A 27,204-nucleotide genomic window follows, 5' to 3' on the forward strand; every position below is an offset into this window, starting at 1 on the left:
CTAATGAGCTCCTGAATCCAGCTGCATGGCAAGGTAAGATAGGTTGAACCTGGGCGTGGAGAGGAGAGGAGGCAGGCAGAGGTGGAGAGACCCTGGGACTGAGAGGGTTGAACCTGGGCATGGAGAGGAGGCAGGCAGAGGTGGAGAGACCCTGGGACTGAGAGTGTTGAACCTGGGCATGGAGAGGAGGCAGGCAGAGGTGGAGAGACCCTGGGACTGAGAGTGTTGAACCTGGGCATGGAGAGGAGGCAGGCAGAGGTGGAGAGACCCTGGGACTGAGAGTGTTGAACCTGGGCATGGAGAGGAGGCAGGCAGAGGTGGAGAGACCCTGGGACTGAGAGGGTTGGTAGGGGGAGAGGTTTTGGGGCGTTGTAGGTGAGGACCATGGTTTTATGATTAATGGAGATGTCACAGGCCTCTTCCTCCTAATCTTAAAACGATGTCTTATACCAAGTCATTTGGGGGGGGGGGCATCTTTTTGTTAAAGGCAGTGCTTAGTGAGTGACCCAGTACGATACATAGGACAGGCCTGGATTACCAACCGGGCATAACAGACGATTGCCCCAGGGCCCCAGACCACCAAGTGCCCCAAGAGCTCTGGGATTCTTGTATGAGTGTATATTAATTGCATAGTTTCACACATTTTCACCAGAGTATGTACCCATGCAAGCAATGGTTTTAATTGAAAAAAGGCCCCAGCATATGGTTTAAAATACACAGATTTAGTCAGATATCCGGCCATGTAGAGGCACTATAGATTATTGATTCACACTATGTTAGTAGTATACTATTTTACTGTTTGTAAACAATAATGATGTTCATAGGCAAAATCCTGCTTTTGAAACCAAACCGTGCACCTATCTCTTGGAGAGGCTCCAGAGGTCACCTGAACAAAACCAGAATGTCCCTGGAGCAAAAAGATGTACGCATGGTTTGGTTTCGGAAGCAAGAGTTTTACCCGCAAGCTGACGTTGATGAAAAGATCTAGTAGTATTAGTAGTAATAGGCCTAGGAGTACTACAGCACTGCAACTACTACTAAATGAACACACAAACAAATACATACTGTACATCACTATTACGCTTTATTTGGCAAACAGCTTCAGATAGTCTCTTTTTCAGTGTACAGTGTGTATACTGTATATATATATATACTATAGTAAACCAACACGTTCTGTTCGATAAACATTTTCTTCTTATTTCTTTTACATATTACAGCTTTACAAATATAGCTGATCTTTTTGACAAAATTACAGATCTGTTTGCCACCTAAATTAGTATGCTATATAAAAATCCACACGTTGTACATTCATTAGAAAAAGGAGGCTATATGAAATCAGAGTAAAACACCACGGTACGCAATTGTCAACAAATCCAATTAAGGGAAGGGGGGGGGGGGTCAAGGTTTTCACAGACTACTAGAGTATGACTTTTTCACTCTGAATCCAATGCTCTTGGAGAGAGAAGTGTTTGCTGAGATCTTTGCATGAACAGTACAGAGGACGATATAACAACAACAATACTGTCACGTAAGAAGTAGAATGGGCGATCTCTGTACTCGGTTTAAAACCTTTCGAAAACGTAACACCTCACCATGGATTATATGGATATTTGATTAAAAACTCAAAACTTTTGCATTGCAAACTGTACATATTATTTCATATCTCACAATCTCTCACTGGGGCTGTCTTTTAAGGCTTATTCCAGGGATTACGCAAATGCTCCCAGCTTCTCATTCCTATACTATCCTTCCGCGTTGAGACATCTTGAATTGGGACATCTTTCTGACATCGTTAAGACACAGTAAACGGAACCACTTGAGGGAGCTGCCATTCGATTTGGGAAATTAAACCAATGGTAATAAAAAAAAAAGAAAAAAAAGAATACCCTGCGACACGAATGTCTCACGGAAAAAGCGGAACCTTGTTCCTCGATGTGTCGGAGGCTCATAATCAAATTGCCGTGGAATGTTATTTGTACCATGAGAGCGGTCCGAACCATCAACCTGCCGCTGTTCCAGCTGGCCTTCCGTTGTTCCACCAACACCAAGCACGGTAATGCAGGGGTCGCTTTACTTTCACCTCAATCGATTCAAAGTGTAAATAGATAATCGACGCTCCTTCGCTAAAGACAGAGCGTTCTCGTTTATTGATATATATTGATATGACCGCCGCCTAGTGCCAAACGATTTCCAATATTTGTCATTTTGAAAGAAAATGTTCTGAATTGAAGATAGAGAGGCCTTGCACGGAATGCTTGTGTAGTTCTTTCTTCCAACATGGCTGCCTGTTACCATTGGTAACCACATGAGAAACAAAAGCACCTCATTTCTGTGCAGTGGTAGTAGAGTAGGTATAATATTAAATATGTGTGATATCACCGTTCCACTGTGACTCGTTTACATGATCCAGTGATAACACGCCGGTTTATACATCTTTTTGTTCATATATCAACACAGCAACCGTTGTCTCTTCCAACATGGAGGAAAAATGGGCGCTCTATAAGCATTCTGTGAAAGGCCTCTATTGAAAGTAAACCGACCGACCCACACAGGTAGGCCCACACCGGACTGCTCGGTCACTGTAGCGCGTTTGGATTTGTACACAGTATTGCTGAATATAGTGATCTTTGCATTTGGGTTATTGAGAATAGTTTTAGCTTACTTTGTGACTGTTGTCTTTTGTGTATTTCGTTTGTGTTGTAGGATACATTACCATTATACATAATGGCATCACATCGTATCAAAAACGGGTGAATCATGCTATTTCCTAGCTCCATTCAAACAGAGGAGCAACCAGCACTTAGCAGTTATCTCTTTTTATTTACTTGTTTCTTCTTTTTTTTGTGTATATTAAGATAATCTTTCCAGGCATCTGGATTACATGACAAGGTTTCGCAAGCATCAATCTAATCATAACATCTAAATTAAAAACCAAGACCGGATTTACCTTAAACTGAGCTTTGGACACTTTTCCACAGCAAGAGATCCATCAGATCTGTTGGTTTGTTTATTACAAAGCACTTTACCTAACTACCTAACAAGCCTCACTGAGAGCAATGTGCCAGAAGCGTGTTTTTTGTCTCCATTTTTTTCTTCATTTTTTCTTTATTGACACGGTGTTGAAATGGTCTTCTTTGATAGGTAAACAACGATCCAAACCCAGATGTAAGGAAGAGACTTAGGAGACAATATGAATCAAGTTACTGTGAAACATAAAACAAAAAGGAAAGGAAATATAAAGATCAATATCTATTTATTTCCAGTTAGGGATAAACACACACATTTATGCCCTTTTGTAAAGATATACCATCGTTATGATAAATAAATATCTATTTCAATTTTTACCTAAAATAGTGATTTTGTTTTTTGTATATTGCCATAATATACTATAATATATTTATTATTAGATTAAAATTAAACTATGTGTTTTGGTTTGTGCTGTCATCTTAAATAACAATTACACGTTGGATATCAGTGGAATGTATTTGTTATTTGGCTGAGCACTTCAATTCCACCCTGAAAGGGTTCTAAACCTGGCAGGAAGGTAGAGGACAAAGGAAAGAATCGATGTGTCTCGCGACACACAGTCCTTTGTCCTTTTTTGATAAACATTTGACACACGTCGGAATGACTCAGGAACGACACACCAGTAAACGACGGACAGACACGACTGTCCTTCATACAGAATAGAAAAATAAAATAAACTAAGAAGGAATGTATTCCTTACATCGCAAAAAAACACCTGATTGGCACAAAAACAAGAAATGGAAACCAAAAGTAAACCGTACAGAAACGGGATATGGCACGTCGGGACATTCTGAGGTGGTGGAAAGCGGAGGTTGAAGGTCCTGGCGCGTCCACGTCTCCGCGGGACTGGTGTGAGAGACGCGTTCTGTCCACATTCAGAAAGTATAGTCCCGATGGATATCCTCTCTCTTTTCTCACTCTACCTCTTCCATCCAGTGCTTCACCTAAACCAATGTTCTTCTCTAACGAAAACAAATCAAACAGTCGGTATTTCTCCTTTTTTTTTTTTTCTTCTTTTTTTTTCTTTCAGTTTTGCATTGAAAACACGTTATTAAATTTTTTTTCTCTTTTAACCAGAGAGCTCTTCTTCTTCTTCTCTTTATTCTTCCCCTCTGCCCGCAGCTACATGTGCTGGGCGTCCATTATGTCCAAATATTTGGCCTCAATGATATGAGGGAGCAGGTTGTTCCTATGAGAGCAGAAGAAGACATTTTATGTCGAACCAGGGTCACTAGTCACCTTGTTAACAGGAAGATATGCAACCAACAGTTGATAAAGGTGAGGCAGCAAGGAATGATACGATGAACAAATTAATTATACTGTACTAATACAGTATTAGCCACTGCTGTATATTTTCTCATGTGCTGTAAAACAGAAATGCGACACAAAGGTTGTGCTTCTCAAACCGGAGAGAAATGGATCCAAGGCAGGGGCAAACTGTCCACTATAGGGACAGGGGGCGAAATCTCCACCGGGGCCAGGGCGGACATGTGCCCCTTACTTTGCAAAATCTGGTTTTTGTCCCTCTCCCTTTTTACAGTCCGAAAACTAACATTATATAACGTTACTTAATATGCAAGACTTCTTCTGTGATGTGTGCGTTTGTGCAAAGACATGTCGAGAGGAGTATGGCTAATGAAAAAATGGTTAAATGGAAAATCGTCGTGGGTATGATTTGAGCTTCACGAGCGCTCTTCACATGCACGGAAAAATCAATCGCGTGCACATATTTCCCAACTATAAGTATCTGCAGAAGCAGTATATCAATACGTACCCTATAGATTAAACTATAAGTATATGTAGTGACAGAAGCAGTATATCAATACGTACCCTATAGATTAAACTATAAGTATATGTAGTGACAGAAGCAGTATATCAATACGTACCCTATAGATACAACTATAAGTATCTACAGAAGCAGTATATCAGTACGTACCCTATAGATTAGGGGTGTAACGGTACACAAAAACCACGGTTCGGTACGTACCTCGGTCTTGAAGTCACGGTTCGGTACGCATTTTCGGTACAGTGGGGGAACGTTTTGCTTTCAATGTTCCACTCAGGGGTGATGTAGTGTGCAGTGACTAATTGTACTCGCAGGGCTGTCAACGAATATTCTATATTGAAATTAATAATCGACTTGTTAAAAAAAAAAGAATTATAATAATTATTAATTATATTAGATTGTGAAAAAAACAGGGCGGTCATTAGTGGTTACCATACCATTGCATTCGTTCGGTACACAGCCGTACTGAACCCAAGGTCCAGTACTAAAACGGTTCGGTACGGATACGTGTACCTTTACACCCCTACTATAGATGAAACTATAGATGAAGCTATAAGTATCTGTAGTGACAGAAGCAGTACATCAGTGCGTACTGCTTACCCTATAGATGAAGCTATAAGGACGAGCCTGCGTGAGAGAAACAAGGAGAAGCTGTTCACCTGATTGGGATCAGCAGGATCATCAGCAAGGGGAACACCATCTTCATGTAAGGCATGGGGTACATGCCGAACGCGCACAGCACCAGCAGCTGCATCATCTGCAGGAAGGTGAAGTAGTGGATCTTCCTCTGTGGCACTTTGCGGATGTAGTGGGTGGGCGGGTAGGACGTCTGGACGTGGACAGGAGAGGAGAGATTAGAGAGGAGGAGGATGAAGAATGTCTGTCTGTCTGTCTGTCTGTCTGTCTGTCTGTCTGTCTGTCTGTCTGTCTGTCTGTCTGTCTGTCTGTCTGTCTGTCTGTCTGTCTGTCTGTCTGTCTGTCTGTCTGTCTGCCTGCCTGCCTGTCAATCTATACCTATCTAGATCTGTCTGTCTGCCTGTCTGTCTGTCTGCCTGCCTGCCTGTCCGTCCGTCCGTCCGTCTGTCTGTCTGTCTGTCTGTCTGTCTGTCTGTCTGTCTGTCTGTCTGTCTGTCTGTCTGTCTGTCTGTCTGTCTGTCTGTCTGTCTATCTATAATTGAGTCCGTAGCATATAGTAGAGAGCTGAGAGAGATGGAGAGATAAAGGAAAGGGTTCCAATAAGATCTGAATTATTATTTCATTCAACTCCCCAGTGTATTATTATCCCTCTACAGAGACAGTGAGAGAGGGAGGGAGAGTCGGGGGGGGGGGGGGGGGGGAAGAGCCCTGATTAGTCTTTACTTTACTTTTTTCCTTTGCTACAGAGTGCGCAGCTCACTTCCCAGGGTATCTATAGGGGACAGTAAGTCAGCAGGATATGGTAACTGGGGCTGCTCCCTCTCAAGTGTGTGTACACACACACACATACACACACACACACACACACACACACACACACACACACACACACACACACACACACACACACACACACACACACACACACACACACACACACACACACACACACATGTAACCCTGGTAATATTAACTAACCCTGGTAATATTAACCTAGTGGTTATCCTGTTAATATAATATATGTTATTATTTTGTATTTTGTATATCTTATTTACCTCTGGGTAATATGTTCTACATATACCATTATTTCATGTATGGGTAATATGTAGAACTCCTGTCTATGTGAACTGGGAACTGTGGCTTGGCCAATCAGGAAAAAGGTCAGGGTTGATGGGACTGGGTTTAACCAGGTGTGGTGATTGAGCTCTCGAGACCAGAAAGTGAGAGGGTGAGAGAAGCAGGTGGAAGAGTGTGCAAATGTTTGACACACCATTGCTAAGTTGTATCCAGTATAGTGTTATCAAGTGTTCTGGCCTAGAACACACGCTGAACATTATATGTGATGTCGGGGAATTGTGCATGTTAGATAGGCATGCCTAATCAATTGCTCCACATTGGACTGGGTGTTGAGGCTAGCTGGCTAAGCTAGGTAAACAGTAGCAGGCCCCGGATAGCTAACCCGGAAACCCACTACATTCGAGAACAGGATAAGCGGTCTGTGCTACCAGGGCCTGTACAGACTTCGAGAACAGGATAAGCGGTCTGTGCTACCAGGGCCTGTACAGATTTCGGGAACCAGATAGCAGTCTGTGCTACCAAGGCCTGTACAGACTTCCTCTGGCAGCGTGGGAGGCCCACCAGGACTTCACATTGCATCGTACTCAATCTCCACTTTCTCCTTTCCCCCCACCTGAACACTGACTCCGGACCGTGAGTACTTTGGCTCGTTAGAGCTGAAGATTAAATGGGATTGTGAGTTTCCCATCAATCAGGCCTGCAACAGGGGTTTTTGTTTGTTTGTTTTTGTTTATTAGATGCCGGCTTAGGTATATTAGTATATTGTATTATTGTACAGGATATTTCATTTGTAATTAGCTGTATCATTAATGCCATTTTGGATATAGGTTTTCATTTATATTTCCTTTTTTGATATTGAGCACATGGTGCCTTTGAGTTTGAACCTGAGTACAGAGTAACAGCTCTGTTATTTTGTTTTCCTTTTTTGATATTGAGCACACGGTGCCTTTGAGAGACAATACTCTATTTATTAACTAACTAACATTTTCTTTATTCGGTAATGTGTATATATATACACACGGTGTATGTAATATATAACACTATGTTCAATACAGATTATTTTTATATTTAAAGTTAAGTGTCTGGCTTGATCATTTCTATTTCAAAGGTATTGATGTTATATCCCAAACAGATATTCGTATATTTGTATTATTAGAACCTAGGGCCCTGCCCTCTAAGTCAACTGGGGTAAAAGGGGCTACATAAATGGAGGTTCCAGTGAGAATCTGTTTGGGTTTATAACAATATATAGGTTAGAAATCAAGCCAGTAGCACCATAAAAGGAATTGTTTAATTTGCAGAAAGAAAATATATATATTGTTTAATTTGCAAAAGGAAAATATATATATTGTTTAATTTGCAAAAGGAAAATATATATATTGTTTAATTTGCAAAAAGAAAATATATGTATTGTTTAATTTGCAGAAAGAAAATATATCTATTGTTTAATTTTCAAAAAGAAAATATATATATTGTTTAATTTGCAGAAGGAAAATATGTATATTGTTTAATTTGCAAAAAGAAAATATATATATTGTTTAAGTTGCTAAGAGCAAAAAGAAAGAAAAATCTATAAATGGATAAAATGGACACTCAAGCTGCGCTTGTGATGGAGCTTAAAGACTGGTGCCGTGGGGAGGGATTAAATGTGGCTCATGCGCTTATGGTCCTCATTTCAGAAGATGTTGATGTCACCAACATAGAAAAGACCCTGGAGACAGTAAAATGTCTGGGGCGAGTGCGTGTCAGAGGCAGGTCGTTCAGTACACAGCGAAAAAAGTTTATGATCCTGTGTGAATGTCGGGAAAAGGTAACGGGTGAGAATGTTCCCCCTGAAGTTATGCCTACGGATGGTGGCGAGGCGTGGCCTATAATCATAGTAGGAGAGACCCCCTCAGCCCCTGTGGATGATGCTAAATTCTACGAGAAGTTAGCAGGACTACTGTTTGCTGAGGGGAAGATGGAGGAAGACCTCCAGAACATGTTTCAGAGAGCAGACTCTCCCGTTAGCCCAACCGAATCCATCCTGCGCGCACTTAGTGAGTTGATGGACAAAGTAAAACCCCCCACTGAGCATAACAGCTATCGGCGCCTACGTCTGTTTTCTGGGACCTTGCCCACTCCATCAGGTGAAGAACAGTTTGAACACTGGTTAGAGCAAGCACGACTCATGGTAGAAGAAAGTGATGGCTCTGATAAAGAGAAGAGGCGGAGGCTGATGGAAAATCTCAAAGGCTCTGCACTAGAAATAGTGAAATCTGCACGAGCCAGCAACCCTGATGTTAGTCCTGGAGAATGCCTGGAAGCCCTGGAACATGTGTTTGGAACTGTGCAGTCTGGAGAAGACTTGTACATCTCATTCCGAATGATGCAGCAGCAGCCAGGTGAGAAACTCTCTGACTTTCTGAGGCGTCTGGAGCAGTCACTAGACAAAGTGAGCCAGCGAGGTGGTATTCTACCAACAAATGTGGACAGAGCACGGATAGAGCAGTTGTTGCGAGGTGCAGTGGCCTCTGATCTAATGCTCGTTAATCTCCGCCTAAGAGAGAGGAAAGCAGCACCGCCCACCTTTCTTCAGCTATTGAAGGATATACGCTCAGAGGAAGAGTATGAGGCCTCAAGGAAGAAACTCTTCCCCGCTGTGCAGTGTGTTCCGGTGATGACAGAAATTGACGGAAAACAGGCTGAAATACAGAGCCTGAAAGCTGAAGTAAAGGAGCTAAAGTCCTTAGTTGCTGCAGTGGCGACTAGGCCAGACCGAGGCAGGCAAGATACTGCAGAGAATATGGCTCTCAATGTAGCCACACCCAGTGAGCTTCGTCCTGACTCCGAGTTAGCGGCATTGAGGAAACAGATGAAGCGACTCCAAAACAAAGTCGACCAAAGAGTGACTCCCAGAGAAACTGCGGCTGCAGTCTCGACGTTGGACGTGTCAAGACCTGTCTCCAGCTATCCCCGAAGATCGCCAAAGGGTGCAGAGGAGAAATTCTGCTACCGGTGTGGCGAGGGTGGTCATTTTGCAGGGAAGTGTCAAAACCCTGAGAACCAGGCTAAGGTTATCAAGAGACTAATTCATGCCCTGAGAGTAGCAAAAGACCAGCAGCAGACAGGTAGTGTCACCCATGGTAACAAGAACTGTGACGTGAAAAAGAGTGCAGTTACCTGCCAGAGTCCATCTATCCCTGAGGGTTTGGTAGGGCCACCTAGCCTTGTACAGTTGAAGGTTAGTGGACAACCTTGCACCGCCCTGTTAGACAGCGGCTCCCAGGTGACTATAATTTTTGCACCCTGGTATCAGAAGTACTTATCTCATGTCCCAATCCAGCCTGTCTCTGGGCTAGCCCTCTGGGGTCTAAGTGAATCCAATATGAGTTACCCCTACCTTGGCTATGTAGTCGTAGATGTAGAGTATCCAGCAGAGGTGGTAGGTACCAGTCAGACTATGACAGTCCTTGCACTCATCTGCCCGAGCCCTAAGACTGCAGACCAGACATCTGTCATTGTAGGGACCAATGCTAGTCATGTAAGACAATTGGTGAAGCAGTGCAGAGACGGTGGGATTGATGTGACTTCGACCTTAGGCGTCCAAGCTTGTGCTGTAGGAGACCAGGCTACTTTGAAGCGCTCAGATGAGATGGTGGAGGGAGAAGATAGAGTAGGCTCAGTGCGGTGGAAAGGACCAGGTCCGTTGACTCTACCCCCTGGTGGTGATGTGCAGGCTGTGTGCAAAGTTGAGCTAACACAGGCAGTAGGCCAGGAGATCCTAATGCTAGACGCCTCACCAATAGCCCCTCTCCCTGCTGGTGTGTCACTGCAGCCCATGGTAGTGTGTAGCCAGGCCATGGACAGCAACAGTTTCAGAGTCCTACTAAAAAATGACTCTCTGAGAGAAACAAGCATAGCAGTGGGAACGGTGATTGGGTATCTGCACCTGGTGGATTCAGTCACTGTCATCCCGCCCAAAGAGGCAACCTCATCAGAGTTTGATGAGAGCAGAATCAACTTCGGAGACTCGCCTATCTCAGAAGAGTGGAAATCCCGTCTTCGCCAAAAACTGTCGCAAAGATCTCATGTCTTCTCCATGGAAGAGTGGGATGTCGGACTAGCTAAAGGGGTAGAACACCAGATCCGTCTCTCTGATCCTCGCCCATTCCGTGAGCGTTCACGACGACTGGCACCTGCAGACATTGAGGACGTGCGAAAGCACCTACAAGAGCTCCTGCAAGCCGGGATCATAAGAGAGTCTCGGAGCCCCTATGACTCACCAATCGTGGTTGTGAGGAAGAAAAATGGAACAGTCAGGATGTGCATCGATTACAGGTTGCTCAACAGTCGTACCATCCCAGACCAATACACAACCCCTTGCATTGATGATGCGCTGAATGCCCTGACAGGAAGTCAATGGTTCTCCGTCCTCGATTTGCGAAGCGGCTATTACCAGATCGCCATGTCGGAGGAAGACAGAGAGAAGACGGCGTTCATCTGCCCATTAGGGTTCTACGAGTTTGAGAGGATGCCACAGGGCATACGTGGAGCCCCAGCAACCTTTCAGCGGTTAATGGAGAGAGCAGTAGGTGACATGAACTTACTCCAGGTGTTGGTGTACCTTGACGACCTGATTGTCTTCGGGAGGTCTCTAGAGGAGCACGAAGAAAGGCTGCTCAAGGTCCTGGATCGCCTCGGAGAAGTCGGACTGAAACTCTCCATAGACAAGTGTCAAATCTGCCTGCCGAGAGTGAAATACCTGGGTCACATTGTGTCCGCCGAGGGTGTCGAACCTGACCCGGAAAAGATAGAAGTGGTTACCAACTGGACTCGCCCGACGAACCTGAAGACCTTGCAATCCTTCTTAGGGTTCTGTGGCTACTATCGGCGTTTCATAGCCAATTACGCTGCCATTGTGCGACCACTGACGGAGCTGACAAAGGGTTATGCACCCACGCAGAAGAGCAGAAAGAACGCCCACGGAGTAAGGCGTACATCAAAGAGTCAGAGCCTTTTGGAGAACGATGGGATCAGCCTTGCACAGATGCGTTTCACCAGATCATACAATGTCTGACGCATGCACCTGTGTTGGCATTTGCAAACCCCCAAAAGCCTTACATCCTACATGTTGACGCTAGCTTGAAGGGACTTGGAGCAGTGCTCTACCAAGAGTACACAGAGGGCCTGCGACCAGTGGCTTTCGCAAGCAGAAAACTGAGTGCATCTGAGCAGAACTATCCAATCCACCAGTTGGAGTTCTTGGCGCTAAAGTGGTCTGTAGTAGACAAATTGCATGATTATCTCTACGGAGCCAGATTCACAGTACGTACGGATAACAATCCCCTTACCTACGTGCTCACCACAGCAAAGCTCAGTGCAGTAGGGCATCGATGGCTGGCTGCCCTGTCCACCTATGAATTTGATGTACAGTACCGCCCGGGCCGACACCATATAGATGCAGACCTACTGTCCCGGATCATGCCTGAGGAAGAAACCCGTAATGAATGGGTGACTCTATCACAGACTGGAGTAAAGGCCATCGGCCAGCGAATCTCTATCCCTGAGACTCACGGCTGCCTACTGAGGTGTGTCGACCAGTTGGGAGCTTCCCCTCAGTGCATCCCAGACATCTATGCGTTTCCAACCCACTTGGAATCCGAGTCGTTGAGACAGATGTCAAAGCAAGAGCTTAAGAGAGCTCAGGAAAAGGATGTCGATATAGGACCTGCTATCAAGGCCGTGAAGCAGGGGAAATGGCTTGAAGATGAGGATGCAAGTCCAGAACTCTCTAAGCTCAAACGAGAGATGGGAAAGTTGACCATGAAAGAAGGTATGTTGTATCGGTTGAGCAAGCGACCTTCTGGAGATGTTGTCACTCAACTTGTACTCCCAAAAGAGTTCAGAGAAATAGTGTTGAAGGCCATGCACAACGATTTAGGACACCTTGGCATTGAGAGAACTGTCGACCAACTGAGGAGCAGATTCTTCTGGCCGAAGATGTCTGTAGAAGTGGAACAGTACATTAAGAACTGTGGAGAGTGCATCACTCGTAAGTCCCTTCCTCAGCGAGCAGCTCCACTACACCAGATCTTGAGCAAAGGTCCAATGGATCTTGTGTGTATTGATTTTCTCTCAATGGAACCCGACAGTAAAGGCATAAGCAATGTGTTGGTGGTCACAGACCATTTTACTCGCTATGCTCAGGCTTTCCCCACCAGAAGCCAGAAAGCACATGTTGTCGCAAAAGTACTGGTGGAGAAATACTTTGTACATTATGGGCTGCCAGCAAGAATCCATTCGGACCAAGGCCGTGACTTCGAAAGTCGACTGATCCGGGAGATGCTGCAAATGATGGGAGTACGGAAATCCAGAACCACTCCGTATCACCCACAAGGAGACCCACAGCCCGAACGCTTTAACCGCACGCTATTGTCAATGCTGGGCACGCTGAGTCAAGAAAAGAGGCGGCAGTGGAGTCAGCAAGTACCTTACTTAGTGCATGCATACAATAGCACCAAGTGCGACTCCACCGGATACTCTCCGTACTTCTTGATGTTCGGAAGAGAAGCAAGACTTCCTGTGGATGTGTGTTTTGGTACGTCACCGGATGGCAAGGAAAGAGGTCACCACATCAAGTATGTGGCTAAGCTGAAAGACGACCTGCAAAGAGCCTTTGAACTAGCTTCTGCCGCAGCTGACAAAGTACACCAGCGAATCAAGAAGTCCTATGACAAGAGAGTGACCTGCCAAACCTTGGAACCTGGTGACAGAGTGTTGTTAAGAAACCTGGGGTTGAGAGGAAAACACAAACTCCAAAGCCGATGGAGTGCTGTTCCTCACGTGGTGGTGAGCAAAATGCCCAACTTACCTGTTTACAGAGTGAGTCCTGAAGATGGAATAGGACGCACAAGGACCCTACACAGAGATCATCTCCTACCCATTGGACAACTGGTACGGATGCCAAGAACGGAGAGTGACCACAACACACCTGTGAAACCAAGAACTAGGGCAGGAACTATCAAGAAGCAACAACGTATACCGTCTCCTCCTACAACAGAAGAGAGTGAGCGGACGTCTGACTCATCCTCTGAAGTAGAGTATGTAAGGGAGCGCAGACCCTACAGTACCTACCTGGAAGGGATCCTGAAGAAAAGGACTGTGCAAGAGCCAGCTGTCGTCATCCCTGATGGAGAACCAGTCAGAGCTCCTGACACATACGAGGATGAACAGAGCGGAGAGGAGCCATCTCCTGAGTCAGAGTCTACTGAGTCAGAGTCTCCTGAGTCAGAGTCTCCTGAGTCGGGGTCGGACATACAAGGAGGGCACGCTAGCAGCTCTGAAGAAGAAGTTGTGCCTGAGACACAAACCAGGCCTAAACGAGCAGTAAAGCCAATAATTAGACTCACCTATGATGAGCCAGGTAAATCCAGAGACAAACCGTTGACCATAGTGCACAGAGGTATGGTTATAAAGATCAAACAACGTTAAGAAGCGAATGGGTCAACTCCTTAGTCTGTTAAATGTCGTGTCTTATGGGGACATACAGACCTTTGGAAGGGGGAGGGTGTAACCCTGGTAATATTAACTAACCCTGGTAATATTAACCTAGTGGTTATCCTGTTAATATAATATATGTTATTATTTTGTATTTTGTATATCTTATTTACCTCTGGGTAATATGTTCTACATATACCATTATTTCATGTATGGGTAATATGTAGAACTCCTGTCTATGTGAACTGGGAACTGTGGCTTGGCCAATCAGGAAAAAGGTCAGGGTTGATGGGACTGGGTTTAACCAGGTGTGGTGATTGAGCTCTCGAGACCAGAAAGTGAGAGGGTGAGAGAAGCAGGTGGAAGAGTGTGCAAATGTTTGACACACCATTGCTAAGTTGTATCCAGTATAGTGTTATCAAGTGTTCTGGCCTAGAACACACGCTGAACATTATATGTGATGTCGGGGAATTGTGCATGTTAGATAGGCATGCCTAATCAATTGCTCCACATTGGACTGGGTGTTGAGGCTAGCTGGCTAAGCTAGGTAAACAGTAGCAGGCCCCGGATAGCTAACCCGGAAACCCACTACATTCGAGAACAGGATAAGCGGTCTGTGCTACCAGGGCCTGTACAGACTTCGAGAACAGGATAAGCGGTCTGTGCTACCAGGGCCTGTACAGATTTCGGGAACCAGATAGCAGTCTGTGCTACCAAGGCCTGTACAGACTTCCTCTGGCAGCGTGGGAGGCCCACCAGGACTTCACATTGCATCGTACTCAATCTCCACTTTCTCCTTTCCCCCCACCTGAACACTGACTCCGGACCGTGAGTACTTTGGCTCGTTAGAGCTGAAGATTAAATGGGATTGTGAGTTTCCCATCAATCAGGCCTGCAACGGGGGTTTTTGTTTGTTTGTTTTTGTTTATTAGATGCCGGCTTAGGTATATTAGTATATTGTATTATTGTACAGGATATTTCATTTGTAATTAGCTGTATCATTAATGCCATTTTGGATATAGGTTTTCATTTATATTTCCTTTTTTGATATTGAGCACATGGTGCCTTTGAGTTTGAACCTGAGTACAGAGTAACAGCTCTGTTATTTTGTTTTCCTTTTTTGATATTGAGCACACGGTGCCTTTGAGAGACAATACTCTATTTATTAACTAACTAACATTTTCTTTATTCGGTAATGTGTATATATATACACACGGTGTATGTAATATATAACACTATGTTCAATACAGATTATTTTTATATTTAAAGTTAAGTGTCTGGCTTGATCATTTCTATTTCAAAGGTATTGATGTTATATCCCAAACAGATATTCGTATATTTGTATTATTAGATTAGTAAGAGCTAGGTGTTACGAACCTAGGGCCCTGCCCTCTAAGTCAACTGGGGTAAAAGGGGCTACACACACACACACACACACACACACACACACACACACACACACACACACACACACACACACACACACACACACACACACACACACACACACACACACACACACACACACACACACACACACACACACACACACACACACACACACACACACACACACACACACACACACGGAGGCGTAGAGTCCGCAGAAGAGGAGGCAGGAGGTCTCACCTGCTCCTTGAGGAGGAGAGCCATGCGGTCACACATCTGGTTGCCGTCGATGGAGGTGAGGGCGATGTAGAGGAACAGGCCGTACAGCACCGGCTTGGGGATCCACTGCAGGGGGGGCAGCAGCAGCACCGACACCCCGATCAAGATGTTGGCCGTCAGGGACGTCAGCCTCGTCTCCTTCACCTGCACGATGCTGAGACACACACACACACACACACACACACACACACACACACACACACACACACACACACACACACACACACACACACACACACACACACACAAAGACAAACATACACACACACACAAAGACACCCACATACACACAAATACATACATACATACATACATACATACATACATACATACATACATACATACATACATACATACATACATACATACATACATACATACATACATACACACACACACACAAACAGAGTCATACATACACACACAGAGACATACACACACACACACACACACACACACACACACACACACACACAGAGACATACATACACACACACAGACATACATACATACATACACACACACACAGAGTCATACATACACACGCAGAGACATACATACATACATACACACACACAGAGACATACATACACACAGAGACATACATACATACACACAGAGACATACATACATACATACACACACACACACACAGAGACATACATACACACACACAGACATACATACACACACACAGAGACATACATACACACAGAGACATACATACATACACACAGAGACATACATACACACACAGAGACATACATACACACACAGAGACATACATACACACACAGAGACATACACACACAAAGAGACATACATAGAGACACACACAGAGACACATACACAGAGACATACAGAGACACACACATGACGTTGACAAAGCATGGATATATATAAGCATGTGCACGTCATATGAAAAGACACGCAACACATAAACAAGAGATATACACACACACACACACACAACATATCCAGCACACATGTAGGCACGTGCATTTAATTAGTCCTTGCAGGTATGTTCTTGGTGCGTATGTGTGTATCTCTTTGTCCTCTCGGTGTCATGAACCAGACACCGTGCAGAGTATCTGTTGATAAAAGACTGAACCCTTTCAGCGAAACGGTAATCATGCAATCAGGTTCTACACAGTCGCCCCGAGACACAGAATGACAACGTGGCATCTATGCAGACGGGGCGCTAATCGAGCCGTTGATTAGAAAGCGGAAAAACAGACAAGGCACGGTGGTAACGGCTGGGGATGCAGTGATATTTTGATTGTATGATTGTAGTTTGAGGAATTCACCGCATTAACGATTTCTACGGTAATTGTATTTTGCATTTGAAAACAAAGTGTTGTTTTTCCCCCCCAAATGGACAAATGGCTGTAGAAATACTATACTGAATCACTATAGAATTAACCATATATGTAGTAGGCTACTTCTATGGTAGAACCACAGGAATACTAGAGTGATTCAACATACATTTATATAATATTCCACAATAGAAATAGGGTGAATCACTACAGTATTTATGTGGTAAATCTCAATTAGCATTTTTGCATTGTTTGTATTTTGTACTTTAGTTTGTATATTGTATATTGTGTATAGTGTTTGGTCTTTATTCTTTTAACTTTTCTTTTACTGTATTGTTTTGTTTTGTTTATTGTTTATTTACATCACCTTTTACTGTATGAAGCACAATCTCAGGGGGCTCATACAGAACCAAGCATGTCACTGTAATGTACATGTACCTTATATGTGACAAAATAAAACAAAACTTGAAACATTAAACTAGTGTGCACAAAAAAAAAAGATTTTTTTTTTTTTATTATTTGACTACAGTATCCATATGGACCGGTCCCGAGGGTGACTCACGTCTCGTAGAGGTGCCCCCCCTCCACGCGCTGCTCCACAAACGCCAGCTGGCGCACATGCAGGGTGGAGTGGGGGAAGGCGGCGTGCATCCAAGGCAACCCAAACACCGACATCAGGATGTTGATGAGCCCAGAGAGCACCAGGTCCCAGTGATACGCTGTCCCCTTCAGCAACCTGCACACATAGACACCACATACACACTCTGCTGGATATACCGTATATATTTATACATTTATAGTTACCGCATATATATTTTATCTGATTAATCGCATGATTGTCCATAGTTAATCGTGATTAATCACAAATTAATCGCATCTTTTTTATCTGTTCTAAATCTACCTTAAACTGATATTTTTCAAGTTTTAATACTCTTATCAACATGAGAGTAGACAAATTCTTGCTTTATGCAAAAATATTCATGTTTATTTATTGCCAATGAGACACAATGAGAAATACTGTCCAGAATCTTCAAGTAACTAAGATGTGCAAACTGCATTGTAAAACAAAATGCTGAAATCATGAACAAATTAAATAAAAGCCCAACAAAAAAATAACAGATGGGCATACCAATTTACTAACTGTAACATTACATAGTAATGATTACTAACACAGTAGTGTGTTGAACTTTACTTTACTATTCATCCCCATTTCTTTGTTTAAGCAGCCATTTAACACAAAAGGATGACCCTCATGCATTGGAAATTTGCATCAAATTCAAAACAAACAGCACAAAATAACTTAAAAGAAAATATCATTTAAAACAATGAATAAAGTGTGCATGAAATAATAGGAGAAAGAAAAAGTTAGGAACTTGTTACATTCACCCACACAAGGGCTGAGGACTCACCCCCCGCCCCCCTCTCTCTCTCTCTCTCTCTCTCACGCACTCCCAGCTCTCTTTCTCTCTTGCCCTTTCCTCATCTCTCTCACCTCTCTCTCTCTCTCTCTCTCTCTCTCTCTCTCTCTCTCTCTCTCTCTCTCTCTCTCTCTCTCTCTCTCTCTCTCTCTCTCGCTCTCTCACACACACACACACACACACACTTCAGAGTCAGAAACAAACATAGTATCGGCCAAGGTACTGGGACATATGCCCATATTAGGAGATCCGAGGAGACTCCCGGCAAAGCAGAGCACGTCAAGCCCAATGGAGCGCACCTGTGTCAGACGCGCACGGGACAGGTGAGCGCAGTCAAAGCCCAATCAAGAGGCATAGAAAATCTCTCCTTCCCCCCCTAAACAACAATAAAACTGCTGTTAAACTTGCTTCTACCTTGTGCCGTGTGTATTTTGTTCATTCCAATCTGGTGATAGCTCAAAACACCCCTGAGTCTGTCACAATATATATATATATATAATATATATCAATATCTGTCTGAATATACCTGCATATAATCCTTCTATTTACCTACTTATACACCTGCATATACCCCATATAACTCTGTATGATAGCATGTACAATAATGCTGTATATACCGTATATATATATATGTACATATCCCTTACCTACTCTTACTAGTTACGCTGCTGGCCAGTATGACTACCATAGTGTCTTTATACCTGTATCACTGTACATATTAATACTACAAGTCTGTACATACATCTGATTAGCACTACACTCAATAGTACTCGTTAATATATTTTATACCCAGTTTAATCACCTGTACATTGTATATTACTATTGCACTTTACTGTTACATTTGCACTCTGATTGGATGCCAAACGTATTTTCGTTGTACTGTACACTTGTGCTGTATAATGACAATACATTTTATTCTAATCTAATCTAAATACAGATATTGAAATTATTTTATTGGGAAAACCACATCGAGATACAGTATCTCGTTTTCGAGAGGGTCCCAAACTGCACAAACTTAGCATAGGCCTACTGTAAATTCATGAATAGGCACACACGACAGCCCTACACTCACAAACAAACACACGACAGACCTACACCCACAAACAAACAAACAAACACGAACCTTCAGATTACCAGGCGACAGCTCTACCCCCGTCACCACACATACTGTACACCACAAGGGGCACAGCTCTCCTGAGGATAACTGTGCTCTTCATCACAATAAGAACTCCTCCACGTTCTCTCTCTCTCACATATATTCAACAAGGAGGAGAAAGGTGTTTTCTTGTACATTCAGTTAGCCTTCAGTGTTTTTCTCTCTCATAACTGCTGTGTCATTGTGGGCGACAACAAAAACCAAGCACGGTCTTGCGTACGAAAAAGAGAGGACGTGACCTTCACAGGTTTTATCTCTCTCTCTCCAGATGTTATGTGTGCCGTCAGAGATCCAACACACACACACACACACTGTATACACACACACACACACACACACACACACACACACACACACACACACACACACACACACACACACACACACACACACACTGTATATACACACACACACTGTATATATACACACACACACACACACTGTATACACACACACACACACACACACAGTATATATACACACACACACACACACACACACACACACACACACACTGTATACACACACACACAGTATATACACTTGTGGGGCGGCGTGGCTCAGGGGTAGAGCGGGTCGTCCAATGATCGAAGGGTTGGTGGTTCGAATCCCGCTCAAGCCCATGTCCATCCCACCGCCGTTGTGTCCTTGGGCAAGACACTTAACCTACTTGCCTTGTATGAATGTGTATGCATGTGAATGAATGTTGGTGGTGGTCGGAGGGGCCGTAGGCGATGATTATTCGCCACGCTTCCGTGAGTCTGCCTCAGGGCAGCTCTGGCTGCAATTGTAGCTTACCACCACCGGTATGACTGTGTATGAACGAATAATGGACTCTGTAAGCGCTCTGGGGTCTCTGGGGTGTCACGAAGAGCGCTATATAAATCGAATCCATTATTATTATTATTACACACACACACAGTATATATACACACACACACACACTGTATATACACACACACACACACACTGTATACACACACACACATACGGTATATACACACAGTATATACACACACACTGTACATATACACACACACACGCACACTGTATACACACACTCACACACACACACACACACACTGTATATACACACACACACTCACACATACACACACACACACTGTATACACACACATACGGTATATACACACAGTATACACACACACACACACACAGTATACACACACACGGTATACACACACACACAGTATACACACACACATGGTATACATTGTACGTTGTGCGGCCGTCTCTTTAGCGCGGAGCCTCTCTGGGGACGGACCAGCTCCAATTAGTCTGTGTGTGTGTGTGTGTGTGTGTGTGTGTGTGTGTGTGTGTGTGTGTGTGTGTGTGTACGACACAAAATGAAACCATAATGTTGAAAATCCCTTTGGTTTATTCCCCGCTGGAGGAGCCTACAGTAGCAGACTGTATCTGTGGGATGACAGGCTTTTAACTCCCAATTAGTACTGCAGGATCCACACAGACTTACAGCGGATAACATAACAATGGAGGAAAGAAATTCTAGTTTTCCACTGACTTCTACTTCTGAGGCCTATAGTCTCCCATCATTTCATAATGCGCATCAACCCTAAGGCACCGTGGCCAAAGACAAGGCTCGTAAAATCACTGATATCTATCGTTATACATAGGCAGACACACACACACGCACACACTGTGTGAAAACCTTGTATCTCCAAGGAGTTGAGAAATTCAGTCAAAGTAACATTATCTTTTCTGTTAATAAAACATCTGGAATTTTACTGGAGGACAGCAGGGGGGGGGACACACACACATAGCCAGCTTGATAGCATGGTTGATCAGCCGTGATAGCTGATATTCAATATAACAGGGACCTTTTTTTCGATCCACTTTTTTCTCCTTGTTTTTCTATTTTTCTCCCATCCCAATTTCGTATTGCCAATTCTCCCCTCCCCTGTCTTGAACGTTGCTAGACTATGCCTCCCACTGGCCGGTTGTAGTGGGGATAGAAGCCTTGCATCACGTGTCCCCTCCGATACACGAGGAGGCAGCCTGTCGCATCTTTTCACCAGACAGCGCGGACTCTCATTGGCGAGGAGTAACGTGTGGGAGGCTCACGCTGCCCCGATACTTCCTGTCTCTGCTGTGCAGGCGTCACCCAACCGACCTGTAGGAGTCGCTGTCCACAACGTCCAGATTACCACCCATCGACTTTCCACCCGCTAACTCTGCCAAATGAGCCAGTACGACGGCCGGCCCAAGCCGGAGGCAATGCTGAGAGACTGGGATTCGATACCGGAGTCCTCTTGCATTGGTGACGAGCGCAATCTCCGCTACGCCACCCAGCCGCCAGCACTGGGGACTTTTAACTATTATGTATCATTGTGTGTCATCATCATCATGTATATTATGTATCACTCCGCCGCACAGGTGTTAATTAATAACCATTAATTGAGTTAAATATGTGCACACCGGCCCTCCCCCACAGTAGGTCCAGCTCGTGTTGAAAGTAGGGTTGGGCACCGAGAAGTAACATATTTGCATTTCGATTCTTAATTTCGATTCTTAAAAAAGAAAAAGAAAAAAAAAATTGTTAATTAATACCCTAGTTACAGTACAGCAACCAACAATTAAACTGTATCAAGTCGACTGACAATGTGAACCGTCTTCGATAACTTGTAGAAGATGACAGAAGCTCAGCTATTAATATATATATTTAAAACAAACGGTCCAGTGGTAACGTGTGTAGACCTGTACAAAGTAGTAACTATGCCCGGAAAATGTTTGTGTTCAGGTTGCCTGGCAACGGTGGCAAAGTTCAAGAGCACAGTTGTGGAACTATTTCTTGGCGGAGCTAAAAATAAATGATCTGTTGTTGTCGCTTATTACTGTTAACTAATATATGGCGATTGTAGAACTGTTGTATGAAAGCAATATCACAGGAGAGGGAGTGTCGTTATACTGGATATCAGCACGGCTGTGGTTATCTTGCCTGTGCAGGTAGTCACAGCCTCGCTGATATTCAGTATAACGACACTCCCTCTGCTGTGATGTTGCTTAATTATCACACGTCCTCCTCACAACAGAATGATAGGATACGGTTAAAAAATCTGCTAAGTGCATCTTTACTCGAATGAATTTCTATGTGAACAACAGCAGTGCACCATATACAGTGCTACGGCAGTATACCAACAGAGGGTGCCATACTGCTATCACGGACTGTGTCTTTAGGAGTCCCAGTGTCCTGACATTCTGTTCTGCACACAGAACATGTAGACCAAGGGGGCCAAGGGCATAAACATAAAAATGTTTAAATGGATCATTTTACAAATGTAGCAAGTAAATGTCTTAATTCTTATAATAACTAGGGACGGGTGTAAGTAACTGATTACTCCAGTAGTACATGCTGTTTTTAACTGAATTTGAGTGGTTTTTGAGGATTCATAGACTATTGATATGGATATGTCGTTCCACGAGTGGAGAGATCTGCTGCAGACAGAGTGGAGGTAATGTAGTTATTACAAATGGTAACTGATTGTTTTGACTCACAATACACATGGAGGTATATTGCCGTGCATTATGTCTGCAGAGTGAGACATAATAAAATCGGCAGTGCGTATGTGTGACTCAACTTGTCCATGCGCTTTAAGATGCGTTCTAAAAGTAGATTTCCCTAAACAATTACTCAAGAGAGAGAGAGGGAGAGGGGAAGAATGAGACAGAAGAGAGAGAGAGAGAGAGGAGAGAGAGAGAGGAGAGAGAGAGAGAGAGGAGAGAGAGAGAGAGAGAGAGAGAGAGAGAGAGAGAGAGAGAGAGAGAGAGAGAGAGAAGAGAGAGAGAATGAGACAGAGAGAGAGAAGAGAGAGAAACGAGACAGAAAGAGAGATAGATAGAAAGAGAGATAGAGAGAATGAGACAGAAAGAGAGATAGAGAGAGTGAGAGCGAGAGAGAGAGAGAAGAGAGCGAATGAGACAGGAAGAGAGATAGAGAAAGAGATATAGAGAGAGAGAAATGAGACAGAAAGAGAGAGAGAGAGAGAGAGAGAGAGTACTTGATCTGGGAAAACATTACTTGTAACATTACTTGTGCCCACCCCTACTTTGTTTGTTTGTTTGTTCCGTAATATAATAATCAAGTCATTTCTAAATCACTCCTGAAATATCAAGAGCATACACAAAAATAGACCAAATATGAAATCTCGTCATTCTCCAGGGCCGGATTTGACCTGCAGACCCCAATGTAATAAAACCTTAAATTCGCACACATCCCCACGCCAAGAACCGTCGCCGCCTCTAACCTGTTCTCCGGCGCGTTGGTCAGCGACACAACGATGTTCTGGTCGATGAATATGAGGAGGGACAGCAGGAAGCCCAGGCCCATGGCGCTGACCACGTTCCAGGCCGACAGTTTGTCAAGCTGGGCCAGCCTGAAGACGGGCAGTTTGTAGATCTTGAAGCCGGGAACTATTGGGACGGGGGAAAAAAGTTCATAATAAAATGTCACTTTCCTTTCACTACAACACAAGGTTAACCGTCTGTAGTGTGGTGGTAGTGAAAGGGTAAACAGTCTGTAGTGTGGTGGTAGTTAAATGGTTAACCGTATGTAGTGTGGTAGTGAAAGGGTTAACCGTCTATAGTGTGGTAGTGAAAGGGTTAACCGTCTATAGTGTGGTAGTGAATGGGTTAACCTTATGTAGTGTGGTAGTGAAAGGGTTAACCGTCTGCAGTGTTGTAGTGAAAGGTTAACCGTCTATAGTGTGGTAGTGAAAAAGGGTTAACAGTCTGTGGTGTGGTAGTGAAAGAGGGTTAACCTTCTATAGCAGGGGTCTGCAATTAAGCCTCGGGCCAAATTTTTTCCAAGCCATTATATGGTGGGCCAGAACCAAAGACAATGGCTAATTTAATAAATCTATAGTGAAAAAAGTGTAACTCTGTGACAGACCACCTTATATAACTAAGACATACATTTGTGGCAGAGGCAGAAAATGGATCAAAATAAACGAGCTGCCTAGGTGGCATAATAAACTGTAAACGAGCAGTTTTTTCTACTTTCCATTATTATATATAATACATGTTTTCACTGAACATTATACCTTTGTCTTTTTGCCATTTTATTATAAAACTAGAGACAGGCGCCTCTCTATCGGTCTATCATACATTACGCACAACCAGCGCCTCTATCTGACGGCCCGTTCTGTGGAGCGGACTGGACTATTGAGAAACGACACAAATTTTCCATTGGTTCTTCCAGTCCACCTGACCAATTCTAGCATTTACATTGGCTATAGTGAAAGACATAGATATGATAAATAGATACACAGCGGATTAGATGCAGTCCAGAGAAAACAACCAATCTCGATATTTCAAGATTCTATGCTTTATTTCCAGTCTCCCGATTCCGATAGAATAAAGCGAGTCTTTATCATAAACGGATGCAAAGATATTTAATGTTTTGCAAAACATGTCTAGTGTTGCGCCCGGCTTTAGAGGGTTAAAAGTCAAATTGTATTTTTTATTTAGTTAATGAATGTCTCATTGTAATTATTTTATACCTAATGTATGTAGTGTGTCTTCTTGAAGCGGATTCAGCTTTTTTTGCCCCGATTTGACATCAGTTTTAATTGCATTGTCACTGTTCACATGTGTGGTGCCGTCACAGTCATATATAAATAAAGATAAAGTTTGAATGACTTACTGAACTGGTGTTTTAATTTCATACCACACTGCTTCTTTGCTATTTCAGCACCAGGCGCTGTCCACTGACTGTATTCATGTTGAGCAAGCGCTACATTGCACCTCACTGCCTATAGCACACCTGTTATTCACTCTCAACATGGATAAAACAAAGTATAATAAGCATTCTTTAGGTGGTGGTAGTTTCTCTGTTTGGACATTATAGCTTATATATATAGCATAGGCCCTAGCCCAGCGGTTCCCAAACCGTTTTGGCCGTGCACCCCCTGTCACCTCCCGACCTAGCTGACGCACCCCCCAATGGGTTTCTGTTAGAAAAAATTGTTGCTGGTCTCCGTGCACAGATTTGATTTTATCTCTTCCCACGGCGACTATGGATAGGGAATTTCCTTATTTAATTAAAATGTTCACGACAACATGGATGCATGTACTCTGCCAGCATGTTTAATATCCATAATAGTAAAGGTTTGACTAAGATGTGTATGACATTTTATTGTAAAAAAAAAAAAAAAAAAATTTTTAACACCATTAGCCACAAGGGGTGCACCACAGTTTGGGAACCACTGCCCTAGCCTATAGTCAGTCTGATATATAAAATAAAAAATTAAGAAAATCATATTCTCAAAATAATCTGACGGGCCAGGTATTATTGTTGGCAGGCCAATTTCGGCTCGCGGGCCGCCTATTGCAGACCACTGTTCTATAATGTGGTAGTGAAAGAGGGTTAACCGTCTATAGTGTGGTAGTGAAAGAGGGTTAACCGTCTATAGTGTGGTAGTGAAAGAGGGTTAACCGTCTATAGTGTGGTAGTGAAAGAGGGTTAACCGTCTATAGTGTGGTAGTGAAAGAGGGTTAACCGTCTATAGTGTGGTAGTGAAAGAGGGTTAACCGTCTATAGTGTGGTAGTGAAAGAGGGTTAACCTTCTATAGTGTGGTAGTGTTCAGGATAATTGATTATTTGATAATTGAGTACAATTTGTTATGTAATAACAGGACAAAAGGGGGTGTCTTAGTCCCCAGAATTACCCTTAAACCCCCCCTGAAAGAAACAAACTTAGACCTGGGTCACTAACAAAGCTTCTGGTTCTTTTGGAACCCTATAGCCCCATTTGCCAATGATGTTGTAGATCTGTAGAGTCCTCTCTTAGCACAATACATGCTGTTCCTCACACTAGCTCGAGCTAGTTAGCCACAAACCAATGCAAAGTCAAGGGGGTCAAGCTTCTGTCTGTGCAAGCTGACTGAGTACAACTGAAATGTGCTTGGTGTGCACTGTGGAGTAGATTTCAGTTGTCCTCAGTCAGCTTGTACAGACGGGGGCGCTTGACCCCCTTGACTTTGCATTGGTTTGTGGCTAACTAGCTGGAGCGGGATCATCCCTATGTTCCCCGGGTTCTATGTTCCCGCTTTGATTGATTAATAGATTGAAAATTTTATAAATTTTATATTATTTTATTAATTATTAATGTCCGCCTTGTTTCGAACGGGTTAAGCTTAGGCCCTCTTTCGAACTGGTTAAGGTTAGAGTTTGAAATCAGGGCTGGTGGTCTAAAATGTTCAATCAATCAATCAAAGCGGGGAACATAGAACCCCGGGGAACATAGGACCCCGGGGAACATAGGACCCGGGGAACATAGACATGCTCCCGCTGGAGCTAGTGTGAGGAACAGCATAGATTGGCCTGAGAAATGACATCATCACCACCACTGGTAAGTAGCAACTAGGGCCAGGGTTCCAGAAATATCCCTTTAACAATACCCACCCAACCCCATTACCTCTCAACCCCACTAATGGGCCGGTTACATTTCCGCCCCCCTTAGCGATGACCTTTCACCTGTGGAGATTTAATAGAGTAAGAGAGGACACTGACGTTGAATGTCGTTGAACAGGTACGAGCCGATGAAGGAGAACACGAGGACGGAGATGGGCAGAGCGCAGTCAGACAACACCTCCCTCACTTTG

At 43.7% G+C, this 27,204-nt stretch overlaps 1 protein-coding gene across 1 annotated transcript in view; it reads right to left on the reverse strand.

Annotated features, from left to right (window-relative positions):
* Window positions 1–1,070: 1,070 nt before the first annotated feature.
* slc4a11 (solute carrier family 4 member 11) overlaps window positions 1,071–27,204 on the reverse strand; it is a gene marked incomplete at its 5' end in the record, with an annotated part of 91,071 nt that continues 64,937 nt past the window's right edge. Inside the window, 6 exons of the mRNA XM_084311099.1 lie at window positions 1,071–4,216; window positions 5,473–5,642; window positions 15,635–15,827; window positions 17,552–17,725; window positions 23,847–24,012; window positions 27,113–27,204. The exon at window positions 27,113–27,204 is cut by the window's right edge and continues 15 nt beyond it. Of these exons, the coding sequence (XP_084167225.1) occupies window positions 4,150–4,216; window positions 5,473–5,642; window positions 15,635–15,827; window positions 17,552–17,725; window positions 23,847–24,012; window positions 27,113–27,204 (862 nt within the window). The 3' untranslated portion in view covers window positions 1,071–4,149. The remainder of the gene's footprint in view (window positions 4,217–5,472; window positions 5,643–15,634; window positions 15,828–17,551; window positions 17,726–23,846; window positions 24,013–27,112) is intronic.

This window comes from Notolepis coatsorum (assembly GCF_963971535.1).
Source record: "Notolepis coatsorum genome assembly, chromosome: 3".
NCBI classification, from domain to species: Eukaryota; Metazoa; Chordata; class Actinopteri; order Aulopiformes; family Paralepididae; genus Notolepis; species Notolepis coatsorum.